This window comes from Rattus norvegicus, chromosome 2, assembly GCF_021556685.1.
Source record: "Rattus norvegicus strain SHRSP/BbbUtx chromosome 2, alternate assembly SHRSP_T2T, whole genome shotgun sequence".
NCBI classification, from domain to species: domain Eukaryota; kingdom Metazoa; phylum Chordata; class Mammalia; order Rodentia; family Muridae; genus Rattus; species Rattus norvegicus.
Window position 1 is genome coordinate 112962742 of NC_141535.1, and position 12530 is coordinate 112975271.

The 12530-nt window shown below is 43.7% G+C and overlaps 1 protein-coding gene across 8 annotated transcripts in view; it reads left to right on the forward strand.

Annotated features, from left to right (window-relative positions):
- The window catches only part of Slc2a2 (solute carrier family 2 member 2), a 30888-nt gene extending 18931 nt beyond the window's left edge, over positions 1 to 11957 (forward strand). For 7 of the 8 annotated variants that reach the window (XM_087616368.1, XM_087616369.1, XM_087616370.1 and 4 more), the window contains 7 exons: positions 911 to 1026; positions 2104 to 2266; positions 2910 to 3097; positions 5395 to 5499; positions 9864 to 9965; positions 10602 to 10805; positions 10885 to 11957. In XM_087616368.1, the coding sequence (XP_087472494.1) occupies positions 911 to 1026; positions 2104 to 2266; positions 2910 to 3097; positions 5395 to 5499; positions 9864 to 9965; positions 10602 to 10805; positions 10885 to 11085 (1079 nt within the window). In that variant the 3' untranslated portion in view covers positions 11086 to 11957. 8 annotated transcript variants of the gene reach the window in all.
- The last annotated feature ends 573 nt before the right edge of the window (positions 11958 to 12530 follow it).

Genomic DNA, 12530 nt, shown 5'->3' on the forward strand with positions numbered 1-12530 from the left:
TATAGTCTTTAGGTAGTGGCTTAGTCCCTGGAAGCTCTGGTTGCTTGGCATTGTTGTTCATAGGGGGTCTCGAGCCCCTTCAAGCTCTTCCAGTTCTTTCTCTGATTCCTTCAACGGGGGTCCCGTTCTCAGTTCAGCGGTTTGCTGCTGGCATACGCCTCTGTGTTTGCTGTGTTCTGGCTGTGTCTCTCAGGAGAGATCTACATCTGGCTCCTGTCGGCCTGCACTTCTTTGCTTCATCCATCTTGTCTAATTGGGTGGCTGTATATGTATCAGTCACATGTGGGGCAGAAGCCTAAGATTTTTGATGCAATGAAGAAGCTAAGTTTTCCTTACTGGGCAGCTGGGAGGAGCCCTTGAGTTCCTCACCCTCGCCCCCTTCTGCAGCTCCATAACACCCAACGGAGATCTCAGGTATCCCCATGTGGCTCGGACTCACCTAGGCATAGAACCTATGTGTAGCCCTCTCCTCCACTGAGGCATTGCCTCTCTCCAGAAGTCAACTTCCTTGATGTTAACTTCCTTTAATCCTACAAGTCTGGATGGTTATTAAAAATCCTCTAGGCTCTTTTCTCAAGACAACCTAAGCTGCTATGATACAAACTAAACTCTAACATGGAAACATTTTAAAGTAAGATCACAAAAACTGCTCAAAATACAACTAAGCATTTCGTTCCATTAATACTTCTAACACCACCTTCATTTAGTACAGTACTAACCAAGGATTTCTCCATAAATTAATAGCAGCCAGTTTTTTGCATAAACCATGCCCATGTTTGGGGACAAGGGCTCCTCCAAGACATCTAGGGAGTAACTTTCAGTAAGGATGCTGATCATAATTGAACTACACAACAGTTATTGAAATGTCCCAGGTTGCATTTTAACATTTGTATGTTTGTGTCTCATACAGGGCTAATTTCAGGACTGGTTCCAATGTACATTGGCGAGATTGCTCCAACCACACTCAGGGGTGCCCTGGGCACTCTTCACCAACTGGCTCTTGTCACAGGCATTCTTATTAGTCAGGTAAACTCTCCTCACCCTTACTTTGGCCACCTTCTACTTCATTTCCCCTTTCCTGACTCTCATCCCACACTGCAGATAGCCATGGCCAGGGAGGGAGGGGAGCATTGTTTCCCACAGTGATATGAGGTGGTGGAAAAAGCAGGCCTTTAGCTCAAAGGTGAATTATTTCCACTCCTCATCTCCAACTTGGAGCTGCTGGTGGGGTTAACAATGCATGTGAAAGTACCAAGGCTATCCTAGAATTAACATGTGAATGCCAAGAAATAGCCAACTCCAGAGTCTTGACTGGTTGAGGTTTCTTTGCTCTGAATGAGTTATCTGGTGATTGAAATTCAAACTCTTCTTCAGCTGGTACACCCTCTGACCATTCTACCCTCTGACCTCAGGAGGACCTTTGGAATCCTGCACTTAAGATATCTAAAGGGAAGTCTGTGGACTACCACGTGGAGATCATAAAGCTGGTTGTTCTGTGAAATAGTTAAGCTCTGCATAACCTAAGATGGGCTTGTAAAGCGAAGCACAAAGTGACACATCCCCCCTTCTGCGTGTGTGTGCATGATACACTTGTTCATGTGCGTGCACAGCATGAGTCTCTGTAGCCACCAGAGGGTGATGTCAGGCATCTTCCTCTGTTCTTCTCCACCTTGGTTTTAAGAGAGTCATTGAACCTGCTATTTCGGGTACACTGACTGGCCAGCGAACTCTGGGGATCTGCTTGTCTCTGTGTCCTCTCGGGGCTTTGTTACAGACACACATCATGATGCCTGGTAGCCATTCTAACAGTACAATTCCACCTTGTTGCCTGCAAGAGCATGGTGTGTTTTGCTTCTGATACTAAATGTGTTTATAAAAGTTGAGTTGATCTCCAGAATAAATATCCAACTGGAGTGAATAAAGACAGGCATGGATGAATTCTTTACTAACAAATTGTTCTTGACTTGGTTTGAATGGAACTCACAAATGACAGTCGCCTCTTTTTGCCGACATGAACTAATAGTCAAGGATCACTAATAAATTTCTGTAGACCTCAGGCCCAATGTACTGTGCAGCTCATAGGTTCCTTCCTTGTCTTTTCAGATTGCTGGCCTCAGCTTCATTCTAGGCAATCAGGATTACTGGCACATCCTACTTGGCCTATCTGCTGTACCAGCTCTCCTGCAGTGTCTGCTACTGCTCTTCTGTCCAGAAAGCCCCAGATACCTTTACCTAAAGTTGGAAGAGGAAGTCAGGGCAAAGAAAAGTAAGTCTGTAGCAGGGAATTCCCTCTTTCTCTTATTGAGGGGTTACCAGCTAAAACAAATAATATGTGTGAATGGTGAGTGGGTGCTCATAAATTAACATGGGACCTTGTACTTGCTCTGAAGAACACAAAGGAGTTAGCTACAGCCACTGTATTATGATTTTACCCAGAAGTGACTGGTGAGCTGTGTATTTACCCACAGCAGGAGCTCACATGTAGCCTACCAGATTTAACCAGAGGCTTCCCAATGACCCGTCTCAGAATTGTGGGTTTGCGATAAGGAGGAGCTTTTCTCTCTCTCTCTCTCTTTCTCTCTCTCTCTCTCTCTCTCTCTCTCTCTCTCTCTCTCCCTCCCTCCCTCTCTCCCTCCCTCCCTCCCTTCCTCTCTCTCTCTGTATCTCTGTGTGTGTGTCTCTGTCTCTGTCTCTCTCTCTCTCTCTGAAGTCAGATATTCTGTTTTTCTTTTCTTTCTTTAATCAAAGAACAAAATTTAATTTTACAACAACGTCAACAACAATCTCCAGTACCAATGCTGTTAGGTCAAAAACACAGGCATGCACAAATAGAGTGCCTTTGTGACCAGAATAAAAATACTTATTTCTTTTGATCTGGGCTGCTTTAACCTGACTGTTTTGGGGGACAGGCTTGAAAAGACTAAGGGGCACTGAGGACATCACCAAAGATATTAATGAGATGAGGAAAGAAAAGGAAGAGGCGTCGACTGAGCAGAAGGTCTCCGTGATCCAGCTCTTCACGGATCCGAATTATCGGCAGCCCATTGTGGTGGCACTGATGCTACACTTGGCTCAGCAGTTCTCTGGAATCAATGGGGTAAGCGTAAGAGTGCCTACCACTGATGAGCAAGGGAACTGAGACAGAGACAGAGTCATGCTTAAGTCACTAAAAGGCATTTGTGAAAAGTGACATCAAGTGTTATTATATGTTTGATGATGATTGATTTCCCATGCTTTGTTTCAATGGTTCTCTAAAGTTAGCTCAGTATTTTAAAAATGTCAACAATAGGACTTAGGTCCATTAAGAAGGAGACATTGGGGCCCAGTTGGTATATTGCTTGCTGCTGCAAACAAGGATCTGAATTCAGAGTCCCAGCACCCACATACAAAGCAAACTTTAGCTATAACTGTGTATAAAGCCCCAGAACTTAAGAGTAGGAGATCTACTGATTCCTGGATCATGAACATGACAGTCTCTCAAACTGATGAGCTTCAGATTTTGAAAGACCCTGTCTCAAAAAATAAGAGAAGACACCCAATACCAACCACTTACTTCTATATGCAAATGCATATACACTCAAATGCACACATGCACAAACACAAGCCAGTCTGCATGCATATACCCAACACAAGAGGTGGGGGTATACATGTATGAGTATAAGGCAAAGGCTGAAACGAATAAAAGGCAAGAAAGAACACTAGTTAAGTTACTTCTGACCCCCAACCTAAATTAGAATATTCTTAGAATGTAAAATCTCAGACTTCTAATAATCCACACAAAAAGGAGTACATGGTTCCATTTGGATTGTATACTTCAGATAGATAGTCAGATAAATATATATATATAGTCAGATAAATAATAGATATATAGTCAGATAGATGGTAGATAGATAGATAAATAGATGATAGATAGATAGTAGATAGTAGACAGATAGATGGTAATAGCAACCAGAACTGTTATATACACGAGTGAGTATCTCCTGAGAGACACAGTCAGAATACAGCAAATACAGAGGCGAATGCCATCATTAAACCACTGAACTGAGAACAGGACCCCACTGAAGGAATCTTAGAAAGAACTGAAAGAGCTTGAAGGAGCTTGAGACCCCATATGAACAACAATGCCAACCAACCAGAGCTTCCAGGGACTAAGCCACTACCCAAAGACTATACATGGACTGACCCTGGACTCTGACCTCATAGGTAGCAATGAATAGCCTAGAAAGAGCACCAGTGGAAGGGGAAGCCCTTGGTCCTGCCAAGACTGAACCTCCAGTGAATGTGATTGTTGGGGGGAGGGTGGTAATGGGGGGGAGGATGGGGAGGGGAACACCCATAGAGAAGGGGAGGGGGAGGGGTTAGGGGGATGTTGGCCCAGAAACTGGGAAGGGGAATAACAATCGAAATGTAAATAAGAAATACTCAAGTTAATAAAAATGAAAAAAAATAAATGAGTGAGTATATAAAAACTTTATTACTTTTTTGGAACTGTTAGGCAGCATCTATATCAAACCTGAATTTATAACAGACACCATGACCCAATAATTCTAATTCTGGGTGTAAATACTCACATACTCCACCAAAATAACTGTTAAGAGTATATGCCTGCCAGAACAGTGGTGCATGCCTTTAATCCCAGCACTTGGGAGGCAAAGGCAAGCAGATCTCCATGAGTTCAAGGCTAGCCTGGTCTACACAGTAAGTTTCAGGACAGCCATGGCTACACTGAGACCTTTTCTCAAGAAAAACCAAACAAACAAAAAAGTATATACCCAGCATCACTATTTATAAACATCCTAAAAGATCAGATACCTAAGAAGCCACCAGTAGAATAGGTGACTAAATTGTAGTGTGCAGGTATATCAGAATGCTACATAGTGGTGCCGATGAACAGTGGCCAAAGCACAGGACAGCGAGGATTCTAATGGAGATGATGTTTAGCAAAAGAAGCTAGAAGAAGACAATATGTGGAATACATTTCCATTTATACTGAGTACAGGACCTGACAAAATCCATCCATCATGGCAGATGTTGCGGCAGAGGGGTTCATCAGAGTTGTCAATGAGTTGTTCCTTGACCTGAGCTCTCCTTACATGGGTATAATCGCTTTTGAACATGATTGAGCTGTTTGCTTATGTGTACCGTTATAGACATGGTATACTTTAACAAAAGCTTTAGAAATTAAACAAAGGAAAGGATGTATAAGAGTTTTCAGGCTAAGCCAAGAACTTAGAGCCTTCAACACTGATGGAAGACTTGTCTAAGGAAAGGGTGGGGTCACCCTTAGAAGACTCTAGGGATCGTGATACCCTAAAAATAAGCAGCCATGTGTCTCACCTCCAGGACTTCAGTGGGAAGTTCCCTGCCTAAGGCTGGCCGGTTCTTATTTTGCAGATATTTTACTATTCAACCAGCATTTTTCAGACAGCTGGCATCAGCCAGCCTGTGTATGCAACCATCGGCGTTGGTGCCATCAACATGATCTTCACGGCTGTCTCTGTAAGTCATTAGCTTGATGAACACTCTGCTTGCTCCTTTGCCCAGGAGTGGAGGTGGTACGGTGGCACATGTCAAACAGTGATCGGCAACTTTGTCCACGTGCACTGTGTGTGTTCGTGACATAAGAGATAGGTGCGATAAGTAAATAGTGGGAATGTCCTGTGCACACCCCAGCCACTGCCAGTGCTGACAGAGGCTGCCTGAGGTGGTGAGTCACCGGCTCTCCATTGTACAGGATGCCAGTCACTTACTCATTTGGTGAATTAATAACTCAAATTAATAACTGGCAAGACTTTCTCTCTGTAGCAGACACTGGGTTCCGGTCCTTCTACTCTATTTAAATACCTCAGGGCCTGTGCACAGACTGCCATTGTAACAACATAGGGCACATTCCCCAGCCTCCCTGCCTGCTGGAGATATCTCATTCTGGCATCTGGGGGGAAACCATTTCAAAAGCTAATAGATAACTAAACCTGTAAATGGAATTAAGCAAAGGGCAAATTCCTATGATGTTAGCTCACAGGGCAAGACTTCCAGGGGGGTTTGTATGGTTCCTAGTGATGCATACAAATTATGTGGTCTGGGGAGAATGGATATAAATTATGAAATGTTATTATTTTCCTACTTCCAACAAAAGAAAGTAAGTTATTTCTTAAAGCCTGTGAGTAGTTGATAGTTTAACACAATAAGAAAAAGTACAAAGATTTCTCAGAGGGGAAACTACAGTAGAGATGTAATATATGAGAGAAAAATAAAAGAAATGTAGGGGCTGGAAAGATGCCTCAGTGGTTAAGTGCACTGGCTGCTCTTCCAGAGGATCCAGGTTCAATTCCTAGCACCTACATAGCAACTCACAACTGTCTGTAACTATAGTTCCAGGGGATCTGACACCCTCTCACCAATGCACATTGATATAAAATGAAATTCACTCAAAATGAGATTAACTTGGCTTATTTTTATCTTTGAATACAACATGTTCAAAGTGCTTTTGAGTTTTCATGTTGGCCATAAGACTTACTGCACTCCTCTTCTTTTGGTCATTTGTGCTTTTTCTCTGTACATGGACTTTAACGTTTATCTTGGGGTGGTCAATAAATTACAGCCTGGCTCCCCAGATCTTATTAACTAGTGCCAGATCTCAGAGAGCAAAGAAACACAAACAAATCACAATGTCGTGGCTCTACAACTCCACTTTAGAGACAGTACCTGCTCACGCCAAAGGATGCTTCAGTCAATAATGGCCACTGCTGGGACGCAATCCAAGAGACTCTTTGTCCTTTGTGTGTGTATATATATATATATACACACACAAAATGGTCATTATTACTAAAACAAAATGCTTATAATAGCATTTTCTATATAAAGCATCAAGCTGTTAATATTGGGTAACCCAAATTCTGAGGGAAAAGAGCCACAGGAAAAAATGTATGTAGAAGTTTATTTCTTCCCCCTGAACTCTGCCTTATTTGAATGGAGGAGCAGTTTAATTGATAATTATCACAAATTGTAATTATAATCAGTATTTCATTGTTTTGAATATGAAATTTTTTTATCTCATTCCTTTCTTTTACAAAAACTTAAAGCAGATCACACACACACACACACACACACACACACACACACACACAATCAGTTCATTAACACTCCACAATTAGAGAAAGCACTGGAGGTTTTTTTATTTAGTTTGGTCGAGCGTTCAGGAGGCAGGGGCAGGAGGATCTCAAGGCTCTACAGCAAGACACTGTAGCAAACCAAACCATATCAAAACACAATGAAGACGTTTTTCTGTGTGTGTCTCTGCACTTGAAAGCAACATTCATGCTGACTGGTGTAGGAAGAATCAGAGCTGTGGTTTGTTTCACTAACCCAGAAGCAACGTAAACCACTCAGTGCCCCTTCTCAGAGTGCTTGAGGCACAGCTGTTCCCAGTGATACTCTGTGGCTCCGAGGCTCCTGACTTCATCCACGGTGATGGGAACCGTGCCTGGCTCTGTTTTCATCCATACTGATGAGCTCACAGAAGAAAAGAATGAAACAGGCAGAAAGATGGAGGGACCTGAGAAGCAGTATGGCTCTTGGAAGAAGGCAGTGGCTGCCTAGCGTCAGCAGATGTTCCAGCTCTCGAGTGCATTCAAGTGTCACCTACCTTCCAGGAGAAAATGTGACTCAGTTTTCAAAACATGCATTTTTAGCATTTATTATCTAGTTAATATTTTTATAGACAGAGGAAACCGATGTGAAAGAGCCTTTGTTCCTGCAGAAACATCCCTGTTTCCCCATAACTTGACAATACTATGTCAACACCATGTTTCATCCCACCAGCTTTGAATGAGTTAAAAAAAAATGTGTAAGAGGCTCTGGGAGTCCTGTGGAGGGAGTGGGGGGAAGCGTCAGAGGAACCAGGGAGTTCAAGGACACCACAGGAACACAGGCCAGAATCAAGTGACAGGAACTCATGGGGAATCACAGAGATCAGGGTGCCTGTAAGGGTCTGACGTAGGTCCTCTGCATGTGTGGTATGCCTGAGTAGCTTTGGTGAATTTGTGAGAATCTTAACAGTGGGAGTTGGGTTGTCCCTGACTCTTTTGCCTACTTGAGGAACCCCTTTCCTCCTACCGGGTTGCCTTGTCCAACCTTGATGTGATTGATGGTACATGCCTGGTCATACTGTAGCTTATGTCTTGTTTGCTTGATGTCCCTGGGAGGCCTGCCCTTTTCTGAAGGCAGGCAGAGGGGGTGGACGTGATGGGAAAGGGAAGGTGGGGACCTAAGGGAAGCAGTCAGAGGAGAAACTACAGAAGGGATGTATGTGAGAAGAATAAAAAAAAAAATATGTAGGGTCTGGAAAGATGGCTCAGTGGTTAAGTGTACTGGCTACTCTTCCAGAGGATCCAGGTTCAATTCCTAGCACCTACATGGCAACTCACAACTGTCTGTAACTATAGTTCCAGGGGATCTGACACCCTCCACCAACACACATTGATATAAAATATTTTTTTAATGTATAAGAGGGTTAGAGAGGTGGCTCGGTGGATAAAAGCACCAAGTGCTCTTCCAGAGGACCTGAGTTCAATTCCCGGCACTCACACAGTGGCTCATAGCCTTCTTTACCTCCAGTTCCAAGGCATCTGATGCCTCTTCTTAGATCTGCAAGGACTGCAGGAATATGGTACAGACACGTACACGTGCATACAGCACCACACGGGGAGAATAAAATAGCAATTTTAAAGAAATATATAGGAACTCTTTTCTTGGTTACTTCTCAGTAATTAAATGTAAGCTCTTGACTTGTCCTTTCTAGAGTGATCTAAAACCTCTGAGTTGAGAAAGGCCTTTCACTGCAGGCGAAGACAAATAAACGTGCCACAGACACCTGCAGACACAGAGCTCAGTGTGCAGGGTGTGGGTTTGCTGCGGACTTACTTAGATTGATGAGCATGAGCAGTTTACTCGTGTGTGTGTGTGTGTGTGTGTGTGTGTGTCTGTGTGTCTGTGTGTCTGTGTCTGTGTCTGTGTGTTTGTGTGTGTCTGTGTGTGTGTATCCATCCGTCCAGCATTGACAAGATTCCATGGGTCACACTCTAGTCAACAAATATTGATCTTGGTTAATAGCAAACCTCGCCCATTGATACAAGGGTTCATAACTCAGTGCCAGGTTCCCTCAGGACGCAGAAGCACCCTAATGTCTTGCTGTGATGTCTTCTGTTTCCAAATACACATTCACTCCCACAGCCTGCACCTATCAGCACAGCAGGAAAATACAGGGCTCACTATTTTAACCCAATGATCAAATTCTAAATGTCACCCGGGTAAGTGGTCATCATTTGACGTTAAGTACTGAGGAGTTGCATAAGATTGGCTGACACCTGACTAGTCGCACTGTCTCCAACATCTGTGGCATACAGACTCTTAGGATTAAAACCAGCAGCTGAGAAAAACCAGGGCCACCCTTTTGGTTTTAGCACAACAGGGCTCTCTTCTGTGATGTTGGGGATTGAATCCAGGGCCTCGTGCATGTGAGGCTAGGATGTGAGCTACCACCTCAGCCCTGATGAATCATTCACAACCTCATAGTAGAGATAATCTTAGGAGAGAGCAGGATATAGAACCTCTCACTGCTGTATTCAAAGGGATGACCCCAGGGTGTTGGGAAGACCCTAGTCTATTTCAAGACTGCACTTCTCAAATCAATATGGTCAAATTAAGCCAGCGTTTAATTTCCACTGTTCATGAAGACTAGCACCACCATCATACACAAGCATCATGTCTCACCTCAGTTGTGCATCTGTAAAATGGGGTCACAGCACCGCCTTGCCCCCATCCATACAATGGATGCTGACATCACGTTCTGTAAACCTTGCTAGGTGCTGCTTGTGGAGAAGGCGGGGCGGCGGACCCTGTTCCTGGCCGGGATGATTGGCATGTTTTTCTGTGCCGTCTTCATGTCGCTGGGACTGGTGTTGCTGGTGAGTTTGGTCCCGGGACTGGTATTTAAATCTTGGGCCTTTGGGGTAAAGAGCTCTGTGAGTAGCAAGCTCTCCAGACTGGCTTTATGAAATAAAGGAAGAGGAGAAATGTAAAGGAAGGGGAACTATACTCTTGGAATTACAGGCTTGTCATTACGCATTGCTGCGTGTTTGGTCAGGGCACAGTCTCCATGGCTACCTGCTGGTATAACCATGGGCTGGGACCTAAACCTCCCCTCTCAGTCCAGTGTCCTCATCCAGCTTCGGCTGGAGTCACAACCTCTGTCTGGCCATCTTGGTAGGAAGACTTTAGGGATATGGACCTTCTTGCTTGTCACAGGGAGAAAGAGTGGCCATGGAACAAAACCCAAAGACCCTAAAGCAAGAGGTTGGCTAGGCAGAACTTCCTAAAACAGAAAAGCCAAGGTGCCCTAAAGCAAGGGATTGGCTGGGCGGGATCTCTTAATGCAGAAGCAAGATGTGGGTCAGCCTAACTCGTCACAAACTGAAGTCATTTAAACTTGATGGAAAATGAACACATGAGAAGAACTGCGTCCACCTCTGAACCTGGCCTGAGAGAACACAGAAGCTGCTAAACTCTGCCCGTCTCACTTAAGATGTTCTCTTTGTCTTCAGGATAAGTTCACCTGGATGAGTTATGTGAGCATGACGGCCATCTTCCTCTTCGTCAGTTTCTTTGAGATTGGGCCAGGTCCAATCCCTTGGTTCATGGTTGCTGAATTTTTCAGCCAAGGACCCCGTCCCACGGCTCTGGCACTGGCTGCCTTCAGCAACTGGGTCTGCAATTTCATCATCGCCCTCTGCTTCCAGTACATTGCGGTAAGTGCCCACACTGTGCGAGTCCACGAGGACAGGGCGAGCCATGCAGCTGCTGACTCTACTGTTTGCTCTCTTGCAGGACTTCCTCGGGCCTTACGTGTTCTTCCTTTTTGCTGGGGTGGTCCTGGTCTTCACCCTGTTCACATTTTTTAAAGTTCCAGAAACCAAAGGAAAGTCTTTTGACGAAATTGCTGCAGAATTCCGGAAGAAGAGTGGTTCGGCCCCACCACGCAAAGCCGCTGTACAAATGGAATTCCTGGGGTCTTCAGAGACTGTGTGAGGATGAGCTGCCTAAAATCCAGGAACAGACCAGAAGGGAACCATGCGCTCCCTCTTAACTCAAATCCTTCATGAGTGTAGGACTACACCCAGGAGGATCATTTATTCCTTTTGAAGAATTTGTACAGACTCCGATTAGAAACGTCAACATATATCATTACCAAAGAAAGTATTTTTTTAACTTAGAGAATCTATTTTGGATGGTAAAACTCTTCAGTAAACCAGAGGCTGCTCTGCTTCTCTACAGGGAAAGCACGTTATAAGCTTCCTCGCCTGGTTCTACTGAAATTGGAGAGCTTTCAACATATCACTGCTCTTAAAAGCACGTGACTAAGAAATCTGAAGCTACAACTGATATCTATATATTTAAATATAATTCCATTGGAATTTTCTTAGCCACAGATCTGATGCTGAAGGACCTATGGCTGGCAAGGCTCACACTCAAACTGACGTCTCTGTTACCCACCTCGGTTTCTCTCACATGTACTAGACTTTGTGTTTTGTTTTAAACTATTTTTCTGCATTTTTATAGAGAACTCCTGAGTATGTTAAGCTATATTTGTAATGAAAAGCCTCTTCTTTATAGCTACCAAAATCTTCATGTAGTGAGAGAAAACGTTTCAGTTTCTTTGATGTATATTGTAAGGTTAAACGCTCGAGTTTTTCCTAGCCATTGAGTCTAGATTATCAGTTAATATTAGCATCTAAACCATGTTAGTTACTCTCCATTTCAGTCCTTTGTATTGTACTTTTACTTGTTTTTTTTTTTTAATTGCCCATGGCACACACTTAAAACCATCAGGAGTCAGGCATTTTGCATATTGCCTCCAAAATCTAATAAACTGGACCAATCACAGGGAAATCTGGAATAAAGAGCTGCTCTATTTGTTCATTTTTTAACATTCTGATATCTCAAAAGACGTTGAACTCTCAGGCCTCCTCTTTAATTTCTCTGGGTTCCCAACATGTCAGAGTCACCCCTTTTACCTGGTTCTCTTTACCTTTACCATGCACAGGTCCCTATTGCTGGCACTAACCTGTGCAGGCAGAGTGGCAGCACTGTCCCTAATTATAGTTAAGAACACACAGGTCTGATGCTTATCAGGCAAAGAAAATGTCTCCAAATTGTTTTCCTTACAAAGTAGACGAGAAGATCAATTATTTATGGATGGATGGATGGATGGATGGATGGATGGATGGATGGATAGATGAATGGATGGATGGATGGATAGATAGATGAATGGATGGATAGATGGATGGATGGATGGATGGATGGATGGATGGATGGATGGATAGATGGATGGATGGATGGATGGATGGATGGATGGATAGATGGATGGATGGATAGATGGATGGATGGGTAGGTGGGCAGATGGACAGACAGATGAATATTGAAGAAATATGCTTAACTTTTCATTTGACGTAGGGAGTCAAGTTGGAGTCCTG